At 40.5% G+C, this 24,497-nt stretch overlaps 3 protein-coding genes across 7 annotated transcripts in view; 1 reads left to right on the top strand and 2 right to left on the bottom strand.

The window, feature by feature from the left end:
• The first annotated feature begins 235 nt into the window (after positions 1-235).
• Positions 236-10,691, top strand: mpp6a (membrane protein, palmitoylated 6a (MAGUK p55 subfamily member 6)). 4 transcript variants are annotated; one of them, XM_035672295.1, is made up of 14 exons: positions 237-396; positions 2,211-2,295; positions 2,840-2,964; positions 3,778-3,896; positions 5,778-5,930; positions 6,575-6,724; positions 6,981-7,208; positions 8,006-8,137; positions 8,347-8,449; positions 8,555-8,626; positions 8,737-8,898; positions 8,986-9,188; positions 9,270-9,398; positions 9,517-10,691. In XM_035672295.1, the coding sequence occupies exons 3-14, from the start codon at positions 2,934-2,936 to the stop codon at positions 9,691-9,693; spliced, it is 1,659 nt and encodes a 552-aa protein (XP_035528188.1). In that variant the 5' UTR covers positions 237-396; positions 2,211-2,295; positions 2,840-2,933; the 3' UTR covers positions 9,694-10,691. The 4 variants fall into 4 exon arrangements, with proteins under 4 accessions (XP_035528192.1, XP_035528188.1, XP_035528191.1 ...); XM_035672297.1 differs by having other exon boundaries at positions 238-396; positions 8,347-8,443; XM_035672298.1 differs by lacking the exon at positions 2,840-2,964.
• Positions 10,692-10,823: 132 nt separating this feature from the next.
• Positions 10,824-15,619, bottom strand: gsdmeb (gasdermin Eb). The gene is made up of 10 exons (XM_035672300.1): positions 15,492-15,619; positions 14,853-15,075; positions 14,486-14,678; positions 14,012-14,186; positions 13,457-13,577; positions 13,231-13,350; positions 12,809-12,936; positions 12,512-12,695; positions 12,248-12,321; positions 10,824-12,137 (listed from the first exon to the last, which is right to left on the bottom strand). Exons 2-10 carry the CDS (start codon positions 15,055-15,057, stop codon positions 11,910-11,912), a joined length of 1,428 nt encoding a protein of 475 aa, XP_035528193.1. The 5' UTR covers positions 15,058-15,075; positions 15,492-15,619; the 3' UTR covers positions 10,824-11,909.
• A 1,664-nt stretch (positions 15,620-17,283) lies between these two features.
• The window catches only part of osbpl3b (oxysterol binding protein-like 3b), a 28,907-nt gene continuing 21,693 nt past the window's right edge, over positions 17,284-24,497 (bottom strand). For both annotated transcript variants that reach the window (XM_035673267.1, XM_035673268.1), the window contains 11 exons: positions 23,093-23,230; positions 22,379-22,472; positions 21,953-22,197; positions 20,897-21,034; positions 20,700-20,763; positions 20,512-20,590; positions 20,258-20,402; positions 19,304-19,448; positions 19,072-19,198; positions 18,369-18,491; positions 17,284-18,185 (listed from right to left, as the gene is read on the bottom strand). In XM_035673267.1, coding sequence (XP_035529160.1) covers positions 18,089-18,185; positions 18,369-18,491; positions 19,072-19,198; positions 19,304-19,448; positions 20,258-20,402; positions 20,512-20,590; positions 20,700-20,763; positions 20,897-21,034; positions 21,953-22,197; positions 22,379-22,472; positions 23,093-23,230 — 1,395 coding nt within the window. In that variant the 3' untranslated portion in view covers positions 17,284-18,088. The remainder of the gene's footprint in view (positions 18,186-18,368; positions 18,492-19,071; positions 19,199-19,303; positions 19,449-20,257; positions 20,403-20,511; positions 20,591-20,699; positions 20,764-20,896; positions 21,035-21,952; positions 22,198-22,378; positions 22,473-23,092; positions 23,231-24,497) is intronic.

The following is a 24,497-nucleotide window of genomic DNA, read 5'->3' as shown; positions in this document are numbered from 1 at the left end:
GTATTGGGCTGTCAACACAGTATCAAAAGCAGCCAGAGGGTATTTCACATTTGTGTATAGTATTGGATTTAATGGGGCAACAATGTTTGATTGATCCAGATCCATTGATGCAGTTTACCTCCACACACCTTTTCTCAACTACTGGTATTAATGTTAGGGTGAGTTTACAATACATTACATGGTGGGCTGTGCAGGATTTCAGTGGGTTAGATCTAACTTGAAAGGCACTGGATGTCATTAGCATAGCACTCTGGACGGGGAACCGAGGAAAGGGGCGCAGACAGGCTCACTGGAAATGCAGTAACAAGTTACTATTGCGCAAGTGATCTGCGAATTGGGACACACTGAAATGAAAGGAAGAATGAAAGCGTGACTGGGTGGCACTGGTTGAATTAGGTAAGGTATCATTCATTCATTTTACCGGACACTTAGAGCAACAATCTCATGATGGGACCCTCTCCTTTCTACCACCGCTTCACCAGCTAACTGTAGCTAGCGAGTCTGAGCCACATGATATTACTGTTAGCTACCAGCTAATTACTGGAAGCTCTTCACAGAAGAGCATTAACAAGCCGAGATAATCTGGTTAATGTTGCAGCCTTCTTCATTAGTTTGTGGTAACGGGGTCGCTCTGTCTAAGTGGTACTTGTGTGTAAGCGTGCGCCACTGTTTGCTAACAATTATTAGCATTGCTAACATGCCTGCACATGACCTACGAACTAGCCATGGCTAGCACAAACTCACAACGGGACGGGCACTGACGGAATATACGCCAATAAGGACCCGACAGCATGTAGGCGCAGTTGAACATACTTCAAATGATATCTGGTGGTTGTGTGTTAACCCTAAAATGAGCGTTTACCAGCGCTAATGAGCTACCAGTGGCTAGTTATCGCGTTAACTAAGTTACCTCACATTGAATGAAGAGGGGGATACACGTGCAAACTTCAACCACAGCAGCCGACACGTGTCTTGAACTCTGAGTTTGCGTTAGCTCTTCTATAAGTTACTTTAGTGTTGTCTTCCATGACTTTAGAGCAACCACTTAGAAACTTATCATGAGACTGTGAGCAACTAGCGTTCACGTCTCTCCCCCCCCCCGGCTGCTCCTCATGTGTTTGATAAAGAACCGGTGTAGGCGGTCACTGTCTCAAGCGACTGAGCCCCATTCATGAAGACTGGCTTTTAACTTTAATGGTGTGTGTGAATAAGCTCGAAGTGGGGTAACTTACGTAGCATTACACTTGTCTTAAGTACACTCACACACACTCACACACGCTTGAAGTCTGCTACCACATATAATGGCATTATAGGCCTCCTTTCTTTTCACCCTTATTTGAATGTAGCCAATGTATGCCCTGCAGTCACATGTCCTACCCAGTATGATGTTAGACAGGGGTTTTATCTCAATTATGGCTGATATATACTGATATTTACTGATATACTATATATATATATATATATGTTATTATTATTGAGTGTTTCTAAATGACCTCAGGCTTAGTGTGGCATTTCTGTACTCATCTACTGTTATGTACACAGATACCAATATATCTGCAGTAAGCTAACATCAGCTACCCAACACTATCAACAGCAATAGATGGCAGTTAGTTTAGCACCTATAAACCTGTAATTATGGTCCTATTTGAGGTTTTATGGTGAGCATTGTAGCCTAACCCTGAAATGTTTTAACAGGTCTGATTTCAAAGTTTCTTTTTAGAAAGTGTTGGCCTCAGTGGTTGCCGTAATTTCCAGCCAACAGTATTCTTTCTTTAAACAGACAGTACGGATACAATAAAACCTGCTGTTGACAACAACTAGAAACATCTGGATCTCTATAGGCCCCAAAATGTGTCCCATTAAACGAAAAGCTTCTTGAAGTTACAACTTTTGATCTTTTTAAATCCACAGAAAACAATTAATACGTCAATCTCACTCTTTCTGAGCTGAACTTTGTCTGACTTGGTGGAAGTAATGAGCCTGTTTAAGCAGACTTTGGTCATGTGATTGACTTGGCCAATGACAATGGCTGCATTACAGTACTACTGAACGAACAGGAGAAGTCTGGGTAATGAAGGCAGGTTGGGGTGGAGAGGAGCTTACTTACCTGCATGAGCTGCTTTTGTCAATACCTAGGAGGGTTTTTTTTTATCAAGGATAATTTTGACAAAGAATAAGAATGATTTCCCCCCTTTCCATTGTCTCTTTAGTCCAGAGGAACCAGATGAGTGTTTTGTAGAAAACGTGGGACTCCGCGTCAGAGTGCTGCACTGATGATTTGAGCACAGTTTGTAGGTGAGTTTGTGCCTTTCTTGTTTCTTTTGGCTCTGGATGATTATCTGCCTTTTAGCTGTCTTCGTTGACTTTGTGTGCAGGGCATACAATTCTGCATTTATAATATTTATACAGTTCAAAGTTTACAGTTAAATGGGGCTGTCTATGCTCAAACAGCCCATTCTCCTGTTTGTCCACCTACACACCAAGGCATTGGCAGGGCTTCACTCTATTTGGAGATTATGTTTACACAGAGTCCTCAGGGGCCTCCCTGTGTGTGACTGGCACAACCTTTAGCCACAAGGATGGGGAGACTCATCCTTTGTTACTCAATGGCCCTCTTTGTCATTCCCTTATTTCATAAGAGCCCTCTGTACTAACATGAGCATAAGACAAACAAATGTTTTCTGTGCTATTTTCTGTGTCTCATGCTCCAGAACTGTGTCTACATTTGTTCTACACATGTTAGTAAATGTCAGCTTGTTTATTTCATGACATGGCTTGTATAATGTAGTTATCTTAGCTTATAGTATTCTGACTTGAGCGGGTTTCCTACCTTCTCCAGCCTTCCAGTTGCTCTGGTTTCTGTAAGCGGGCAGTTGGGTGGCTTTTGACTGTGTACAGAGAGATTCTCCGTCCTGAGCTGAGGAATATTAAACATGACTGTGGCCAATGCAAAGTCTGGCACAGGTAAGATGTCAAAGACCTAACCTATCGTTTGTGTAGGAACTGTTGCAATATTGTGTGCAAAAACATTTCATTACCATTTGAATGGGACTGTACCCACTGCCCAGAGATAGTTGTGTGGGTGTGTTTTCAGCTGCCTCTGAAATTTCATGTGACTCTCTATGAAGGCCTCTCTATCTTAAAAGTGCACAGTGTACTCGCAAAACAGCCAAATGGGCTTCCGTAGTGACTGCATTTATTTCTGTGAACTGTCAGATCTCAATTTGCTGTCTACTTCTATTGTCTGGGGGTAAAAAGGCAAGTGGACTACTTATTCTCCTAAAACAGAAGGCATGACATATATTAATGGAAAGATAATTATTGGGAAGTACAGAAAGATAGTATATGATTCATTTTATTGAGTCAAGTTGGCTGATTAATCAAACTACTAGCTGTATGTGTCAGGGGTTTTGGCTCCAGTTTCTTGTTGTATGATTTCAGCCTCTACAAGGCAGATCTGTTTGTAGAACAATCCCTTTGTGACTCTGTGTGCTTGTTGTTGCTGCAATGGAAATAAGGGATGTTCTCTGTGAATTGGCCCATTGATTGACTGTCCACTTATTGTTCTTGCCTTGTAAGCTCTTATTATAGTCACATTGTTTTGTTGTTTTTTTCATCTGTTTTCATTGGTTCAGAATTTTAATTATTTTCATTATTACTGGCGCTTAACATTTCTGCCTGCATTCACAAAGCAGTAATTCGCAAGCTTAAAAGAAGTAAGGAGAGTGGTTGGCTTTCTCTAAGCCCAATTTCTTGACGTGTATTTATCCCCCTCAGCCATGCAGCAGGTTCTGGACAACCTCAAAGACCTGCCATCAGGCACAGGAGCCAAAGATATCGACCTCATCTTCCTCAGAGGCATCATGGAGAGCCCTATTGTCCGGTCACTTGCTAAGGTAAGACACACACTCACTCCAACTATTCCAACGCTATGTGTTTTACGCGCACACACACACACACACACACACACACACACACTAAGAGTTACTAAGAGTTTTGGAATTTTCCGATTGTGGGACTATTAAAGGAATATCTTATCTTATCTTATAATCTTATTAGTAGGCCATCAAGGTCTAACTATAGTTGAGAGGAGGACCAAATGTCACTGTGAGCCAGAGGAAATGAAGGTGTAATAAGTGTCACGTGTCTCCAAACATCAAAGATGTCTAACTCTTCCTGGCACTGTACTCAACAACATACAAGGCAATGGGCAGATGCTTATTGTGGGCTGGAGGGAGAACTACTTCGGGTCAATCTCTCTCTCTCTCTCTCTCTCTCTCTCTCTCTCTAAAATGTACACGATATTTGAATAAGCGCGTGTACCCACAGACAAACTGCATCTTGTAATGCACTACCCCATGATGTTATCTAATCTTGCAGTGTGCCCGCTGTTCCAGTGTCAAGGTTTCAGTTACTTACAGGAAATGTCTCCTGGCCCGGTATAACTTGTGCTTGTCATTAGAAGAGAGAAACATACATCAGACCTGTTGGGTGGTACAGTACACCTCCTGTAGTGTTTACATATTGAACAGAACGGAATGTAAAACCTTCCTAAAAAAGGAGTATTTGTTTATGCTTTAGCTGACAGAAAACCTTCCTTTTAACACCAGTTAAGCCATTTTTTCACATAGCTTAAAGAGGTTGACAGCATGATGAACAAATGGCTTACATAACAAAATCTCTAATGCAGATTGAGGTCATAAGGTCCATCTACTGTATCTATGAATAGAATGATTTCAATAGAAAACCTGACACAAAGGCAGGTTCTTGTCCTCATTTCTAACACTAGCACTTCTTTCCTTGGATATTACTTTTTCCCCTGCTAGATGCTGGTGTAATGGCATACAATGAGTACTGAACTGTTAAGTTCTCTTTGTCTTTTGTGTGTCACAGGGATGGTTTGATTTGAGAGCCATTAATGTTTCACATTAATAAAAGTCACAAAACATGGCATTTTAATTCTGTCTCACTTATATAATTCCACATACTGTGTGTGGACACAACAACAGCAGCACCTGAAACAATGTAGTGTTATATCAGTGGAGGATTAACCATATGATCTCATTTCCCCATGTGATAAGCCTACAGCACAGTGTTAAACTCTTCTCAGTAGTACCAACATAGCAGAATGGGTGCTCAACTGAGTTCCCAGAAACGTACTGTATCACTATATATGTCAATATTGAGATACAAAATTACTATAAAGGAAAACTTGATCCTTTCTGTGCATCATACAGTCAGGTGTCTATCTATCCTTTTCTCTCCAGTCTGCCAAAACTGAACCAAACCCCTTTTGTTCTCAGTGTAGCTGGTCAAGGAATTCACTGTGAAATATTTCTTTCTTCTTCTTGAAATCTCTTCTGAGTTGTCCAACAATTTCTGGATTCAACAAAATAAATAAATTTCAGCCAGTGGAACAGCAGCAGCCTTAGGACAGGGAAACAAGATTTACCTGATGGAAAAGGTGGGCTGGACAAAAACCTTCATAAATGCCAAGTATTGTGTCATGAAGTAGCCGGTAAAAAGATTTAGTTTTACAGAAAGTCAAAGTATTGTAGAATCATGGTTATGATATGGCATTTACATGCTGGACAAAGTTAGTGAATGTGTTGTTGCAGCCCCACATTTTTAGTGTTGTTATACCCACTTTAAACGTAGTAAAGGGTTAATAACAACCAACAATTCTCATCTTAATACAAATAAAGAGGTTGAATTTTATTATATCTGCTGTGTGATGTTCTAAGCTCTCAAAAGTGTTTTGTCGTGTGTGTGTGTAGGCCCATGAGCGTCTCGAGGAAGTTAAGTTACAAGCTGTGCGGGATGATAATGTTCAGCTGGTCACAGAGATCCTGGATTCCCTCAACAACCTGCCAGAAAAAGATGCTGCTGTTGCTGAGCTTGCCAAAATCCTTCAGGAGCCTCACTTTAAGGTATCTTAGACAACATTGCGCTTGTACACAATTGTTTCTGGGTTCAGTGAGGTGTGAAAAGACCAGAGATTTGTCGAGTGAGCGGTCTGAAGTGCCGGCAGCTCAGGAGGTCAACCAGCTCTGCTCCCTTGTCGGCCTTTATATTCTCGACCACTTACAAGCTGCAACATGGGAGGGTGGGGTTGTATTTCCTTGGGCCAATAGCAGGCTGAGTTATGTGGGTAAAGTCAGGGGGAGAATACTGTGTCCCCTACTGTTTCAGTAAATCTTCACATTTGCTGATGCAGTTTGTAGTCTCTGACCAATGCTAACTCTATGTTGTGGCTGCTAGGGTAAGAACAAGACTGACTTATCTTCTCTATATATCACTTTGTCATCTGTCAATGCAGTCATAAAGGCGTCTTTTATAAATGAATGTGTGCAGTAAAGTAATTTATGTCTTAACTCATAAATCAAATGCCAGTGCTAGTGTCAGTCACTGTTGGTTTCTGGTGAATGAGCCTAACGGTAGAGGTGATTATTGTCTTTTTCTAGTCAGAAATCTTTTTGAAAATATACCTTTTAAGAGTACAGTGACTGTGAACCAGATTTAGTCTTATTTCTGTCTATATGTTTCTCTCTTGTTCTTCTTTTTTCTGCTACAGTCTCTGATCGAGGCTCATGACAAAGTGGCTGCAAAGTGCTACGAAATGCCCCATGCTGCAGTGAACAGCGATGCCTCGATGACGAGTTCACTTATGCCCGCTGATGCTGTCAGGATGATTGGCATCCAGAAAAAAGCTGGGGAACCACTAGTAAGTTAGCATGGCATTTATATCAACCGCAGCTCTGCAGGGGAAACATGTGACACTCCTGTTAGGTTGTTAAGTATTTTACACATCCTCTTTCATTGACCATCTGCTAGAACAGGGTGACTCAATTTTACATAGTAACTCAACATAAGTTGCTTCTTTTACAGCAACCAAGACAGACCATCCCCATAAAATAGACCTCTTGTGTGATTTATGCAGTGCGAATGTATGATATTAAATGACTCCTACTCTCTTTTAGGGTGTGACGTTCCGAGTGGAGCGGGGAGAGATGGTGATTGCACGGATCCTGCATGGCAGCTCGATTGACAGGCAGGGCATGCTGCACACAGGGGACATAATCCGCGAGGTGAATGGTCGTGAGGTCGGCAGCAACCCCCGTGAACTCCAGGAGCTGTTGAGGGACTGCAGTGGGAGCATCACACTCAAGGTCCTGCCGAGCTACAGAGACACACCGGCACCTCCACAGGTGAGGAAAGGGGAAGGCTGCATGGCTGCACTGGCGAATCAGTAATATTGGATACTTGGACGAGCGCTTTTGAATGAGATTGAAAGCTTGAAATCAGTGCGTTATGCGTGCTGGAATACAGGATGTGTTGATGTGTATGTCCGGGTGTGTACAAGATTCTTAGGTCGTACTGTACCTGTCAGGGATTGGGTGAGAGCTGCGTGACCTGGGTGATCTCAGAATGCCAGGCCTCTGAAAATTGAGCCAAGGAAGGGTCTATTAATAACACTCCACATACTATCTGGGACATACACCACACCATTCACTGGAGCGCCCCCACCCTCCCACTCTTACAGTAACAGGCACACACAGCAGCTGACACGGAGGAGCAGTATGTAGGGTTATGTCAGACACTGACCTTTGTGACGAGAAAGATTGGTTACTCTAATTCTTCTGTTTGGTTATGTGCTTGTTAGATTTCAGTTCAATCAAAGTCCACTGACAGACACGTGACAAACAGTTTTGTTTTGATCTTGTCATTGAAAAACGTTCCCGACTGCTCACACTGGTCTCTTCAAAGTTGTGGTCAGTGTTCATCAACCTCATTCGGCCTATTGCCTTTGAGCATTGACAGAAATGTGGACTATAAAATCTTTTAAAAATAAAAAACCTGATACTGACGCTTAAAAAATATCAAACATGACGCAGAAAAAGAGCACAATGTAAACACCGACATTGGTCCTGTTGTGTATGCTCTCTGTATTTTTATTTAATTTTTAATTTTAATTGTTTGATCTTGCACACACCTTAAATTGTAGGTTTATCTGAAGCCACACTTCAACTATAATCCGGCCACAGACAACTTGATCCCCTGTAAAGAGGCAGGATTGTCCTTTTTCAAGGGAGACATCCTCCATGTAGTCAACAAGGAGGACCCCAACTGGTGGCAGGTGAGTAGGCACATTTCGCTCAGCAGTGAAGGACAGTGCTGCAAGTGGGGTGGAAAAACTCGGTGTTGAAAGCTGCTATAGGCAGCTATGGATGAGGAGGAAGAAGTTTGTGACAGATAGACTCAAATGCTTCACTTTTTTTTTTTTAAGTAAAGTATTTAAACCAATTATCTCTCAGCATCTCCTAACTACTGTGCACTTCCATGTAGGCACGGAAAGTTGTTGGTGGAGCCACTGGTCTCATCCCCAGTCAGTTCTTGGAGGAGAAGAGGAAAGCTTTTGTGAGAAGAGACTCTGATACTTCTGGTACAGGTTAACTCACCATGCTACTCTTGTTTAGTTATGATGATAGTCAGGAAACTCTTGCCTTTAGTACTACAATGTGGTAATCTGACACTTTAATTTGTTTCGTTTCAGGCATGCTCTGCGGAACTCTAACTGCGAAGAAAAAGAAGAAAAAAATGATGTACCTCACTTCAAAGAATGCAGGTGTGTATTCCTACTGGTTCTAATTTTCCTGTTTCCCTAAGAGATGCTGTGAAACGTTTGTGAACCGTGACAATACGGTACTCATCCAGCTTGTGTATTCCCTTGAACAGAATTTGACCGCTATGAGCTGCAGATCTATGAGGAGGTAGCCAAGATGCCGCCGTTTCAGAGGAAAACGCTGGTTCTGATTGGAGCCCAGGGAGTTGGGAGGCGGAGCCTGAAGAACAGACTTATTGTCATGAACCCTCTGCGATATGGAACCACTGTACCCTGTGAGTGTGTGAAACAGACAGCCATGGTAAATAGTAGATTTCCTGTCTGGGTACATGTAACCCCTTTCCTCACCTTTTTACCCACAGTCACGTCACGCCGCCCGAGGGAAGAGGAGAGAGACGGCCAGAACTACTGCTTTGTGATGCGGGAAGAGATGGAGAAAGACATCAAGGAGAGCCGTTACCTGGAGCACGGAGAGTACGACGGCAACCTTTATGGCACCAAGATCGACTCCATCCATGAAGTGGTGAACGCAGGTCGCACCTGCATCCTGGACGTCAACCCTCAGGTTAGCCGAAAGCACACACTCTCACTGTTCAGATCTTTTTTTCCTAAATCTTTGGTCTTACACATTATATTTTCTCCCCAGGCCCTGAAAGTGTTGAAGACTGCTGAGTTTATGCCATTTGTGGTGTTCATTGCTGCTCCTGAACTGGACACACTAAGAGCTATGCACAAAGCTGTGATAGATGCTGGACTTACGACCAAGTTACTCACGGTAAGTTTTGAGGGGATTTAAGCTTCCTAAATACTTCTATAAATGATGATGGACCTTTCATTGCTCATGAATGATTGTTGCGTCCATCATCCATGGGCTGATTCTCTTTCTGTAACAGGAAAACGATTTGAAGAAGACAGTGGACGAGAGTGCCAGGATCCGCCGGGCATACAGCCACTACTTTGACCTGACTATTGTCAATGACAATCTGGACAAGGCCTTTGACAAGCTTCAGGAGGTGGTAGAGCGATTATTTATAGAGCCGCAGTGGGTTCCAGTCAGCTGGGTATACTGATGTTTGACCACCCTGACTGGATGGACATGCTGTCCGAGCTCCTGGGCCTGGAATGAAAGGGGACACCTGAAGGGAAGGAGGATCTAACACTGTATTTCACATACAAAGTGTTGGACATCGGCCCTGTGTGAATTTGGGTCAAGCACAAAAACTGCATCACAAAGCTGAGTCACCTTGATCTGAATTTCCAGATTCCTCTCTAGCACACTATGCAACTCACAACACACAGGAAGTGTACTTATTTATTGGCAAAAATATTTTTTAAAGAATACTTTCTATTCATGTGGGATTGGAAGAAAATAGTGACCCAAGTGTCAGTATGTTTTAAAAGCAAATGAGATTTTTGTCATGTCCTGTTTTAATTTTACATCTGTATGTAAGATAATGTATTTATTCTGCAAATTGAGGAGGGCTTGCTCATCGAAAAGAATGATACCTCAGTGTCACAGTTTACAGTGCATATGCCTCCAGTAATTCATCTCATTTTGTCGCTACTGTACAAACCTTCAATCTACAAACGCATTCATGTAGTATAGTATCATATTTTTAAGACCTTTTCCCTCCTCAGGGCTACATTTATGCCCTAGCGTCTTTGCAGTTGGACCTCATAAATGGGAAATGTCATGCCAGGCACTGTTTGATGTACAGAAGAAGGAGTAATACTGTAGTGTTAACCCCATTTCTCTTTCACTCAAGCACAACAGATTACATTAATTATGTTGATTGTTTGTCAGACATTTGGATCATGCGAGTGTTTCTGGCCGTTAGACCCGTCGATATGGTGCTTTGTTCGTGTTTGTTTGGAAGAAAGAGAAACTTTCCACATGACTCTTGAACAGGGTACTGCATCTCAGTGAACCATCCCTTTTGATGTGATATTACTAAAACTTAACGGTTTTAAATAAAATTCATATTGACTTATAAAAAGGTATATTTTACAAGATTTCAGAAAATATGTATTTTCAGATGTCAAATAAATAACTGGTGTTTTCTAATGATCCGCTTTAGTTTTCCTTGGTTCTTTTGGAAAAATTACTCGACAAACATGTACTCAAAAGGTTCGTAAACTGGAAGAGAAAAAATTATATACCAGATAAAACATAAAATAAATGATAAAATATAGAAACTGTTTACTTTAAGGTGATATGTTTTTCTTTTTGGCCCACAGAGATAAACATACAAAAGCGATACAGATAAAAGGTAGCATGTTGAAACAATGGAATATTAAAGGCACATTCAGACTCAGACAAGTTTCAATATTCATACACAAATGTGCTCAAGTGATTCAGAATGAGGTTTGTAGTTGGAACGTAAACATTTGGAGGACAATGCTATGGATTTATGTGGAAGTGTCAAACAAAATCTTCATAACTGACTGAACAATATTTAACAGAGGAAAATATAGAAGTAAGTTGAAATACAGATAAACAATCTAAAGCTTTAAAGATATAAGATCAGTACAAAATATCCCACAGACCCTTCAGAAATAATTAGTGTATACTTTAAAATGTATGAGGAACAATCACAATCACAATCACATAAAAATGAGAACTCAATAAAAAAAAGTTTTGCTTCTTTTAGATACTAGGCACATTAATCTCTAGTGACATTGCTCAAAATAAGATGGTAAGGGGCCTTTCAGTGAACTCTTATTCTTTCATTTTCTTTCAGAAATTAAAATGAATATTATATTCAAATAAGTGTTCAGATTGATGCTGATGCCACCAGCAGGTACATTCTAGTTAAAGCTCTACATCAAAGATTGTGCACATGAATTCAGATGTGACCGTATAATAGTTATTTGGTTATTTTTCATTGTACCATGGCCACTGACAATTCTTTTGATGTGGATTACTTTCTAGAAACGCACAACTTGTAGAGTATTATCCTTTACTTGAATAATCTTAAAGTTGATTATTTTATGATTATAATCAATTGTTTTTTCCCCCTAAAATCAGTGAAAATTATGTCTTCAAAATGCTTGTTCCACCAACAGTCCAAAATCCATGACCTAAACTAACTGATTGTCAAAATGTTTGACAATTGGTCAATTGATTGTCTGTTAATTGACCAAAGCATTAATTAATTACACTATTTTAGAAGAAATTCAACAGCACCAAAAAGAGTAAGAAACACTGATAAATAACACTTGATCTATGTGATCCCATTTACCTCATTCCAGGTGATAGTTATTGTTTCTGGTGGATATAAAATCGTCAATCACAGTGGGACAATGTGGCAAGACCTCTGACAGCGATACATAGGACCAGAGGAAGGTTTCCTGGCTGCTGGTTTATTTCTGTCTTTACCGTGTCCCCGTTTCTTTTCAGGGACACATTCGAGGACGCAAACAGATGTTCAGCCTTTTCATAGACATCTTCAGTCAGTGCAGCCAGGCCTGCGCTGCTCAGAGGCAACTCTTCCTTCCTCGATACGCACTGAACCTGGAATGAGTGTGACAGGGAGATAAAAGGCAGCTTCATCAATGTAATGTCTAAATTTGAAAAAATAAATATATATATATATATATATAACATAAATCATGACTACTAACCAGTAGCTCCAGAGCCTGCAACACTGTGAAGCTGCAGCACATCCCCAAGACAGCAAGACAGTCATTTGTCATTTCTGAAAGACCCAGATACAGGATAACTTAGGAAAATTAGGTTTTCAGGACATTCTGCATGCTCCTCCTTCTGACCTTTAAATTGAGTATTTTTTTTTTTTTTTTTTTCTACCACAGATCGACTTCACAGAAGACTTTAAGCAATATTTCACTTAAGTAAAGGCTGCACAGCACAGAGCACAGCTTTCTCACCATCCATGGCGCTGACAATGAGGTGAATGGCTGTGAGGACTGGTGTGGACTGGCCTGCCTGTGTTAATTCCACCTGACCAGACTGCTGCAAAAGGTCCAGAATTGCTTGGATGTTCTGTTTTTGAGACTCCGTGGTCGTAACATCATCCGGGGGAGGTATCTGACCGAGGCACATCTGGTCCAGCTGAGACAGAGGAAGAAACCCAGATTTAAAAGCCAATGTAACAGAAGTTGATTACGCTAACTCCACAGTATAACAGTGGCTCTCTATTGACACGCCCTCTCTGTCCCACATACCACATTCTGAAGTGAACTGACTGCCTCTCTGTCCTCCATAACTTTTGTGATCTGCTGGAGCAGAGACGACCTTGTGGAGACAGGGAGAGCAGAAAGCAGCTGGTAATGCTCACTCAGTTCCTCCAGCTCTGCCAATGGAAAAAAACACAATGGACACACTTATCATTCACCTACGAAGACAAAATATATGCATGCAACAGGTCACTAAAAACACTGAACCAGGGCAGCACAATAAGGACTAACTACATAGACAAGCACATGATAACGAACAGTTATGACACCATTCTGATAAGACAGCTCTGGGCTTATAATCTCTAGAGGCCCTAAAAGGACTTGAAAACAACATGCACTTTTGAACACGTCATCAGCTGCAACAACTATAGTTACATGTTTCATGGGTGCAGAAAAAACCTGTAATTTACGTTGTCTAAGGTGGCTATGGTCAGGGGCATCCACAGGAGCTACCGAGGCACCAAACAATCTTTTCCAAGCAGGGCCATCTACTTCAAAACCTCCAGTGGTGTATGACATCAGACACATCTCTGTGGAGAACACAACCGGTTACATTTAAAATACCCAGATATGAAATGTAACTGCAGTAAGTCTGCAAGTCCAGTTCATCTATGAATTCAGTGAATGGTTTCTCACCATAGCGTCCATCTTGTTTGATCTCTAGCTCAATAAGGGCATAGGCAATGGTAGTGTGGATGGGAATCTCCATGGTAACGTTACTGTCTTTACTCAAGCTCCCATTCTCCTTCAATGAAACCTGCAGCAGTCACATGAAAGCAAACACAAATTCCAACGAATCTCAGTCATAAAGGAAATATTTACTCTAAAACAATTTATTCCTGCTGAATAACAGTTGTTGGTGATGCATGCTGCATTTGCCATTTGCTGGTGTATTGGATTCCAAAGGATGGGGGAATGAGTAAACATGTTCATCTATTTAGGACATGCACAGTGAATGCCCAGTTTTGATTCAGTCTCTCTGAATCAAAGAGCAAAAACTTCTGCCTCCGCACTGAACATTTTACAACTGACAAGAGAAACCAGAGAGGAGAGGAACCAAATTATCAAAGTGGAGGAGAAATCTAATTTTCCACAAATGGTTGGCAGTTTTTCTGTTGTTATATCAACCGTTACACCACATAAAATTACATTTGATCATAATAAATGAGTTCTTCAGCGCTGTTACCGTACCTTTGAGTTCTTGGGCCCGCAGAGGCTCAGTACTCCTCCCCACTGTCCTCCCTGCTGCACCTCCTCTATGACTGAACAGGGCTGAGCGGTCACAATTCGCTCCTTCACAATCCCAAACGCCTGTTTGGGCTTCTCCTTTGTCTGCTGGACCAGACTGTGGGACATGTCCAGGACCCTGAGACATTGAAATCATAAAAAAAAACACCAGTTTTATGTTTTACAGGGAACAGTCTTAGAAATATGAGATTTATACATACTGGGAATTGTGATTCTAAATACATAAATACAAAAACTATTCACCCTAAACCAAAACAAGAAATCTCTTTCTGAGTGTTAATATTCAACTGAGTTTTGTGTGCAACTTTATGGTTGGACAAAGATCATTCCTGCAGTTTGCAGATCCTTAACGGACTGCATGTCAGGTGATATTTACACCGTTTCAGACAGGACCTTGGGAACAGGCAGAGAACGAACCTGTCTTTGGAGTCTCGCAGCAGCTTCTGCACATCCACTTCCTCTTTCTTCAAACTGCCAAAAGATGACTGGAGTTTGGAAGAGTCTTTACCCTGCAGGTTCACATTGGAGTGGGCAAAATTTGCATCCACACTTCCCTGAATGTTGTCACCATACGTCCCGTTGTATTTGATGAAGTCTGCCTCTATGACACCTGTGGACAGTGAAACCTTTATTGGAAATTCTTTTTTAGGAATAACCCCTTTGAGATGTACCATCTTGTTTTCAAGGGGATCCTCAAAGTCAGAAAGTACACAAAAAGATGTTTTAGGTTTAAAAGAATAAATCAACACAATTCATTATAAGAATAGAAGGAATTGACGTTTACCTGGCTTTATAGGCGTGTCCCCTGTTAGTATATCATTGAGGTTAAAGTCAGTGGGAATGTACTTGGGCTTCTGCCAGAGCCAGGAACGCTTGCGCTTCACCACCACAGTCAGAAGATCAATAGTGTCATTCAGGCTGGACACTGGGATCAACAAACCTCCACGATCCACTTCCTCCACAAAGTTTCTGGTGGCTGTGGCAAACATCTCCCAGCTGGATAGAACCTGTGAGGATGATAATCCAGGAAATCCAGGTTTAAAAAAAAAACCTAAAGAGTGAGTTAGCTCGATTAAAGAGCAGAAAGTACCACCCATCCTCCTGGGGCTGAAGACTGAGCAAGAACCAGAGGAGTTTCTGATTCAACAACCCTCTCTTCCTTTATTAAAAACACATTAACATTATAACTCAACAGGACACTTTCTATTACAGCATATAAAGCAAAATCAAAGGAATATAGAACATTTTAACAAATAGTCTCTTGCACACATTTCTGCACACTGAAAACGATGCTACATGCTAGTAGCAGCAACAAACACCAGTCTTAAGTTGTTCTCGAAATCGAAATCAGAGGTTTGCTTGTAAGGCAGAAATATCACCGTACATGAGAGTAAATGCAAACACTGCATGTGTCACCGCTTACCCGAAGGACTTTCTTTTAGGGACTGAACCAGACGGGAAACTTTGTTTGTGGCTGAAAGTCTCAGAGGACACAGTGCTTCCCCATATGAGTGTCGGCTCAGCTGCACAGAGAGTCTCCGTCTGTCGTGGACAAAAGAGCCACAGACTCCGCCCTCCGCCCTGTGGGTGTGTCACTGAAGACAGCGTCAACACACAAACCACATCTGTAATAATAATAATAACAACAATAATGATAATACATTTTATTGATTTATTTTTTATTGATTATCCGTTTTAGTTTAGTATTTCTAAGCATTATTTACAGATAGAGCCTTTTGGTATTACATTGATACCATGTATGTAAATGCAGTGGTACAAACTGGTACCATTTGTTTGTATGTATGTGTATGATTGTGTGTGTATGTGAAGAACTTTGTAACTGTGTGTTTTAAAAAGAAAAGAAAGTAAAATAAAGCTTTACTTACTTAATTTTGAGGTACTTTACTTTTTACTTTTTAATTTTATACTCTAGTTTACACATCAACAAACACCTCTGAAAACATTCTGGATACTATATTTTTACACAAATAATAATGTGCCTGAATTATAATCCAATAACATAATATATGTTTTTTCTTCTTCTGAAATGGGTAAATCTGCATTATGATAAAGTTTTACTGAAAGACTTCCACTTGTATTTCTACACGGTGGTATTGCTACTTTAAGCAAGTGGAAGATCTGAGCACAGTTTCCACCACTGGTGAAATGTCACTGATGTCTTCGATAGCTATTTGTTGCCACCTAGTGGCTGGTCAATGGCACAATGAAACATGTTGGACGAGAAGAGGCAGTAACTAACTGCGCCAGTCATATAAGGATAATTATGTACACAGATTCTCTGAATTACGGATTCTTTTGATTTTAATGACCCTGTGTCTCTTCCCAGCCTTGGGACAAATCTTTTCTACCCATTAACTGGTAAGACTCTAGAGAGGGCAAAGTCAGCAGCATCCTTTTCCTTCCCTATAACACTTCTGTATTTTCTGATAACCTTTACTTGTTTCAGGGCTGCATAATTAGTATATTATTCCTTGGTTATAGTAAAGTAAAACATACAGTAGTATGTACAAGAAGTAAGAAATACATAACAGCATTAACCACAGTGAAGTGGCTAAATCACAAAGTGGAGTTTTTTAGCAAAAAGGCGACTTGAGGCTGTAAACACCCAACATCTGTGTGACACAGTCCAAATAAAAACATTGTGAAGTGCACATGGTATTTATATCAAGGTTCCTATTTAAAAAACACTGTCAAGGTCAAACCATGAAATCACCATGGTAGGAGGACCCCAAAACCTGCAGCCCTGAGCAAAAAACGAAATAATTTATTGAGTGATCTTTCGCCCTTGTCCTACCCCCAAAGCAAACACAGTGGTGGATCTATAATGTTATAGAGACTCACCTCAGAGACTTGTTACATCAGATAATTAATGTGTATAGTTGCATAACACACAAAGCATTGGCAAGGGCTCTTTCAAGGTGATAATTCTACTACACACACTGAACATTCATGGCCTCGCAAGATACCAGAGCTAACATAACATGATGTCTGTGGGGTATTGTTGTTGAACACGATATGATGGCAATGAGAAAAATAATTCAAAAGACACAAAATGGACTTCCTCTTTTGTGGACATGTAATGTTTATAACTGATGACTCAGTTGTTTTCTTTTTCCCTTTCCTCTGTACATTTACATGTCAGCATCTCAGTTAAGTAAAAATAATGGTTAGTCACAAATGACTCCACAAAAAGAAAGCATCAGAGACTTTATTTGAGCTCATGGAGCATAGTTTTGGACACTTTTGGTCCCAAAGCCCAGGGTCGACGTAGACAATGGTGCAATGGATAGAGTGAAAAATGGCTGGATTTGATGTTTGCTACAGCTGCTCGTAGTTGCACAATCACTCAACACAGTCATAGCAAAAAAGCATGTAACTACTGTTATGAGACAGAAATAAAAGTTGAGTAAGGATTTAAAGATCATTTGAACAATTCTTGTTTGGTCTTAAGAATTCCTTCCATCCTTTTTTTTTAAAGATCTCATAGATGCAACAAAAATAAATTAAACAACATGAGTACAACGAGTAAGGCATCAGGCAGGTGCAGAATAAATATCGGATGTGGACACTTAATCAATGGCATATCAAGGCTAGTTAATCTCAGAGGTAGAGAATGTCCATGATAAGACGACAGCTAAAGTGACCAGTTGTTCAGTACAGTTTAGGCTAGTGTACACCAGTTATAATAAGGATTTATCATCCTTTATACCACGTAGTTTTCCTTTTCTTAGTTTAAGTCATACAATGCAATGTATCAGGTGAAAATGTGGGCAAAATTTGCCAAAATGTATCAACATTCTCATAATATGTTTGCATAAACATTTTTACACAACTTATATATATAAGCACTTGCTATTAAGGCAATAACTTTGATGAACTGCAATAAAGAAGACCAGTACTGAATGGATGGTAACACTGGGACACAGACATCACCAGAACCAGCCTGGATCACAGTAGAGGCTGTGCAGGTCAAAATGTGTGTGATCTGCATTTCAGGGGTCACCACAGCGTAGGAAAATCTATATGGGTGAAGTCAGGGTCCTTCCTCAGCTCCCAGTATGTGTTGTTGCTCACCCAGGTATCATCCTTTGACTTCCTGTGAAGGCAGAAGAAAAGCGAGACAATTGTGAATGATAGTTGAGTGCGTTGAAACTGAAATTGTGAGACTGCTATTACAGTTACAAGCTGCATATGACCCCTATTAGGAGCAAGGTCCTGCTCGCTTTCACATAAATGACTTTCTTAGTGAGAAACTAATACATCTGGATATTTAGGCTACCTGAAGAATTTAGGTTGATGTGTTTCGTTGTTCTCCTCCAGGACTCTCCGCCTCTCTCTCTGCAGCTGCTCAATCCTCTGTTTCTGCTCCTCTGCAGCCTCAAGTTTCCCCTCCTCCAGCAGTCTGCCAGCGAGACACAGACACATTAATTATGCAAATATGGTAAAAACGTTCATCAATCTTCAATATTAAAATGTAATCTTTAATAATGTTTTTTTTGACTTTGTATCATTACAGCAAGATAACCTAATTATGGACAAATAGCAAAACAAATAACTGTAGTGTCATTTTTTACTTTGATGGCAAAGTGGCAACTGCTTCTTCTGTGTGTGGCGCTTTGTGGCAGTTTACAGGCTTTTAAGCCTTAGAAATGTGAGCTAAAATTAGCTTGATGAACCTGTAAGCGTCTGCAGTCACTTACTATTATTAACATAAGTACTGGTGCACCTATTTTTGCGCTATTTTGAGCATAGGGTTGGGTGAGAGGACATGATTGATAGCCAAGATGTCAGATTATAAAAGAGGTGTCTATTAAAATTCTCTGGCAGAAAATGTAACTCTTTTAATCAGGTTTCTCTAAATCTTTTAAACATGTGTTTCTCATTAGAACAGGATGTTTAAGAAACCTGGTTGTTGGAGGCCACATTACTTAACTGCATGTAAATACACAGATTTTTGTTTGTTTGTTTCAGTTTTTTCTTACCTTTGGTCCACACGTAGTCTGGTGTCTGTGGGCGGTAGCAGCAGTTTCAGGGATGGGTCCAGCTCGTTCAGTTCAATAGCAAACTTGGTGAAACCATAGTACTGCTCATAGTCTACTGGCATTGCATCTACATCGCACACAAATAACATTCACTGCATCAGATACTGTAACAGGGAGATACGCATTGTGAAAAGGCTATCAAAGCATTCTTATGAAAAAAAACTTGACGTACTGGCTCTCCAGATGCACGTGGCTGAGGGTGGGTCCCCGCAGAAAACGGCTTCGTTCCACTTTCCAAAGAGTCTGTGGATGACCTTCCCTTTATTATCCGTGATAGTTCCCTCCACCTCATTCACACTCGAATTCCAGTATTTGGCCTGTAAAAACCATTGTCGGAGAAGACCATCGTGTTACACAAAAGATATCCCCTCGACTCACAGAGAAGAGTTGCAGAGATCATGATACTGTCCTCTTGCAGTCAGCAGATGTGTGTTGCTGGGCTGCTGAGTTTAATGAGAGCATAATGACTTCTGACATGTCTTGACTTGATATCCTGCATAACTTCAGGAGGTCTTTCAAATAGGCACACGCTAAAGCAATTAACCTTCTCCTATCAGTAAAGGCTTCCATACATCAAACATTTAAAACATCGAGGGGTTCTTGCTGCTATGCAGGTGAAAAGCACCATCTGTGTAGAAGGTTTCTGGACTAACGAAGGGACTACAGCATTTACTATGGCTGTGGTTGACTTATATGTGGAAAAATACCTTTTTTACCAAACCCCATGGGGTTCACAGAAGAATATCTAACACATAAGATAAGAGATAAGAGCACTACAGTACAAAGAATATACTTAAATATTGTGGCTTATATATCACTATATGTTACAGTACTGGATATACTTGACTGGACATGGTATGCAGGTGTGATAAATATAACTGTTCTACTTGGGCTTTCATATGTTTTCTCCAACATGTTTCCAGAGCCAGCATGTTTGTTGATAGTGAAGTAAAATTGACAAAGTTTAAGAATTGATATTCTCCATTTTACTAATGATATACAAATTTGAATTTTGTGATCTAACAAAGTTACTTTCTGTGTAAAGCTTCTCATCATCCCCAGTATCAGAAAGTTGCTGGTAGGGGGTCATTTTGGCCCAGTGCAGCCTTGCTTATGTTTGCCTCACCTTAACAAACGTGATCTTGCACTGACAAATATCACTGCTGGAGTTTCTGATGGAGATCTCCCCATAGTGCTCAATCCAGCGCTGTCCACTGAGAATGTTGTGGATGCAGGACGTCACCTTGTTCCACTCATAGTGGTCCCCAGATCTAAAAAAAAGTATTAAAAACAACACTTATTTCTTTCTTTTTTCTACTTGACACCTGTAAATATTGCTTCTTAATTCACAGAGTGATTGTGTTTCAGTCTAGTCCTCACCCCGGCAGAGTTACATGAGTGGTACCAACAGGAACAATCTCCATTGACTTCCCCCAGAACTTGTTCTTACACCTCACATCTACAAAATAAATCAGGAGAAATTGTACATTCATCTTGAAAAACCAGCTGCAATTGTAATTTTTTGCAGACAATGACAATGGATCAGACTAATATCTATATTCCTCTACCTTGCCAAAAGATGAAGTTTTTAGACTCTGCATGACAAGCTGAGATTGGTGGATGATGGCTGACCTGACAGTGTAAAGGGGAAAAAAAATCTGGGTTAGTAAATTGATTCAATTAATGCTTTCAGTGTATAATTATTAGAATACTGTGACTGATTTATCGAATTGTTGCTAGCAAAGAAATTAGGATTCATGCATACCTGCTCTGCAACAAATCGAAAGCCTTTATCTGGGCGGTCACATTCGTATGTCTCTCCCAGGAGAGGGTTGAAAGGCTTTCCCCCGGTTCTGTAGTAGCTGGATGCATAGCCTGACACCACGAACGTAGCTATATATACCTACACAAAAAGAAACAATTAATAATCATTTTTATTACAACTCAACTGAGCTATATCAGCAGTTTACCACATATCATTGTTACATCTCTGTCAAATACCATTTCCATACTCTCCATTTCACTGTAATGAGCAGAGTAAATGACTGAATACTCCTCCAATAGTTGCACTGAGCCAGAGAGCACTGATAATTACTTTAACATCATAATGCAAAGCCACAGATTAGAGAGGACACTGACTTCAGCTGCGTTCGATTTCACATTTATATACTGTGTATTGCACATTTGTCCTTTGTTACCACACAGGCTGTATTTCTACACCTCCCACACAAAAAATAACACATCTTAAACCACAAACTCTATCAATGCAAACGCAGGAAAAAGTAAAATACTGAAAAAGGGAAGAATCATGCCAATTTCCTGCTGGAAATCTACAGATATTAGGGTTTCTCCCACATTAAGTGTAGTAAACAGGGCTTGCACAAGCTCCAGCACTGGACAATATCTCTGCCAGCAAGCCGTTGTAGTCCCTGATATAGAAGAATAACAGCCAGCAATAAGCAATGGGTCATTCCTGGTTTCATCAATTGTGCTTGATTGCTGTAATTGTCAAGTTATGCTTGTAACGGTAGCTCAGTCCATAGAGGCTTGGATTGGGAACTGGAGGGTTGCTTGTTCAAGTCCAGCATGGACCATAGTGGACTGGTAGCTGGAGAGGTACCAGTTCCCTCTCCTGGGCACTGCTGAGATGCCTTTGAGCAAACCTCCTGACTGCTACCGAGGTGCTATGTGTGACCTCACTTACAGTTACACATACATGCAGTCCCCCACACATATGTATTGCACTTAGGCCTTGTTATGATACCACATACCAGACCCTGTCCACACACTCAAACAGCAAAGTATGAATTTGCCATCTCACCATACGTTCAAAAGGGTCCTGTGTGTTAGCAGCCCTGTCCAGCAGCTCGCTGTACTCCAGCTCCTCACACAGTCTCTGCAGGGTGTTGAGTGGCTCATTAAGTTGCACAGGCATCGTCACTTTGGAAAGGTCTTTGCCGATGTTGTTCCTGAGGATGTTCCACAGGCTGATGGTGCTGTTGTTGGGGCTGGGTGTGGGCAGGCAGGATCTACGCTGACAAAGCACAGTGCCCTCTTCCACAGAGCCTGGGCACAGATGGTAAAAGACGTCAGGTAAGACACAGGCAGCTCTTTGTGTGCAAATATGGAAATACAGTAATTGCAATACTGGTAAATTACATTTGTAACTAAGTCTATAAAACTGCACTGAGACCAATATTGCATTTACATTTTTATGTATTAAAGGTAGATTTTGTCCTATATTTACCTGAGTTTGGTCTTTCACTTTCTGTTTCATTGCTGAAGTTGTCCATGGAAATGTTGTCACTAATGTCACTAATGTATGAATCATCCTCTGATACCTAAAAAAAAACCATCCAAACTTCAGCCAAAAGATACATTTTTAATACCACCTGCAGAACGAGACTGGACAGGTCTCTTTCAACATCCTGTCACATCAGCAGAAGATCTAATATGTTGGAGATGAATGGTCCCTTAGGACCTGGTGGCAAATTTGCACTTCGGCTTGCTGTATTTTTAGATTAAAGTAATTAACTTTCATTTTCACATTGCTTCCGCTCCAGCTGCTATCTGATCAGGCAGGCTGCATGAACAGAGAGGGCAGACGTGTTTCATGACACACTTAATAAAAACTTAACTTTAAGACTTGAAAAATATGTAACACATTTTCCAGACAGACTGGGGTGATGATGAAATGTGATAAACGATAAATAAATTAAGAATCTCTGGTGGATATTTTGTTTTAAACCCAACTGTCTGGATTACATTTTTTCCATTTTAACAGTTCAGCAGAACTGGCATTAAGGTTTTGATTGTAAACCAGACAAAGTACTCCAAACATCAACAGTGATCATAATTCCATTATGCATCCCTAAACATCAGTGATGAAAGTTTATGGTACTGACTGATTTTGAGCAACTGGCACATCAGTTGATGGTAACGGTTTAGCGCTCACACTTACCTCATTTTCAGAGGAACTAGCAGACAACAGAACTTCCTGTGCATCAAAGAACTCAGACAAAGACTCTGTGATTGAAGCTCGGCTCTCATTGGACACTTGGTGTACGAGGGGGTGGGATTCATCAACAGAATCTTGTTTCTAGGAGACACAGTGTTCACAGCTACAATTAAGACCAGGAAAAGGGCAACATCATCACAGCTAGGAGGGGTGGCCATTACAGGGTAGTTCAGAATACAATACAATCACAATTTGTGGATAATGAGACAATCACAACACACAAGAATTTAGTGTGCAATATATTGAAAGACAGTCATCTATAATATAATATTGTTACTGGGGAGGGGGTTATAACTGTAAACATTTTCAAAAAGCACACATCAGTCCTACAGTACACTATACTACCATTACAACAAAGTCAATAGAGTATTGTTAATACTTAATGTGTGTGCCATCATTTCAGTGTTTAATAACCATAGACTAAATGATGAATGTCTATATATCTTTCAGAAATCAAAAGAAAGGGGGGAGGAGGATTCTACAGGTATAGACCCATTTTTAATTATATTAAATATATTATTATATAATTATATTAGAATATAATGTATCAGTCAAATGCATTTCAAGAGACTGTATAACAATATATTACTGTATTAACTATTTAGAGCGAGTCAGAAGTGCAAGTGTGCAACAAGTGTGCAAACCCAACAATACTGCAATTCTGTCTGACAAGTTGATATTGTTGACATAAAACAAGATGCACATTTAAAAGGGACTCACAGCATTCACATAATTATTCAGAAAACAAATACCAAAACCAATACATACAAACACGTAGTATTTTCCACAGAACCACACATAGAAGTGAGCACGCCCTTCGATCCTTTGTTATTGCTGAACCTGATTAATTAGCCTTGAGATAATCCCAGAGGAAGCGCATTAGTTTTGCACTGTGTGTTCAACAAATTTCCAGGGACACAATTAAGCAGATCAGCTCACAGTCTCTGGTCAGAAAATCTGATTAAAGCGAGCAAAGAGCTTCCTTTAGGAGGCGATAATGTGGTAGGTAGTTAGAAGTCTCCCCCTAAGCCGTGTGATAGTGAGATGTGTGTACACAACCACAGGACTGAGAGGGAGCACCTTTTCAAAGCAAAGAATGGAAATACAGTTTATTTGAGGGGGAATCGTTCCCTGAAAGCGCGTAGTGAAGAAAATAATGTTCACTTTTTTATAGTCATTGTCATCATAACACAAAGTGTGCCGAGTGAGGGGGTGAGAGCAGAGCAACATTTGTTGAATCTGGGTGAGAAAGAAAGGACAGCTCATTCATTCTGTGGCAAATTCTAGACCGGGTGGGATGAAAATAAAAACACAGAGATAATAATAATCATCATGGTTCATGGTTGTG

Source organism: Morone saxatilis, unplaced genomic scaffold, assembly GCF_004916995.1.
Source record: "Morone saxatilis isolate NCDOM2014 unplaced genomic scaffold, NCSU_SB_2.0 Contig24, whole genome shotgun sequence".
Lineage (NCBI taxonomy): Eukaryota > Metazoa > Chordata > Actinopteri > Moronidae > Morone > Morone saxatilis.
This window is presented reverse-complemented; position numbering and strand designations above follow the sequence as displayed.

Bases quoted from the DNA above. Each gene is read 5' to 3' on its own strand.
- mpp6a (XM_035672295.1), top strand. From the start codon at position 2,934: ATGACTGTGGCCAATGCAAAGTCTGGCACAG. The intron at 8,138-8,346 runs GTGAGTAGGCAC...ACTTCCATGTAG, and splicing joins AGGACCCCAACTGGTGGCAG to GCACGGAAAGTTGTTGGTGG. The intron at 8,627-8,736 runs GTGTGTATTCCT...TCCCTTGAACAG, and splicing joins CCTCACTTCAAAGAATGCAG to AATTTGACCGCTATGAGCTG.
- gsdmeb (XM_035672300.1), bottom strand. From the start codon at position 15,057: ATGTTTGCCACAGCCACCAGAAACTTTGTGGAGGAAGTGGATCGTGGA. The intron at 12,937-13,230 runs GTAAATTACAGG...TTCCATTGGCAG, and splicing joins CCATAGCCACCTTAGACAAC to AGCTGGAGGAACTGAGTGAG. The intron at 12,322-12,511 runs GTGAGAAAGCTG...TGGGTCTTTCAG, and splicing joins CATTGTCAGCGCCATGGATG to AAATGACAAATGACTGTCTT.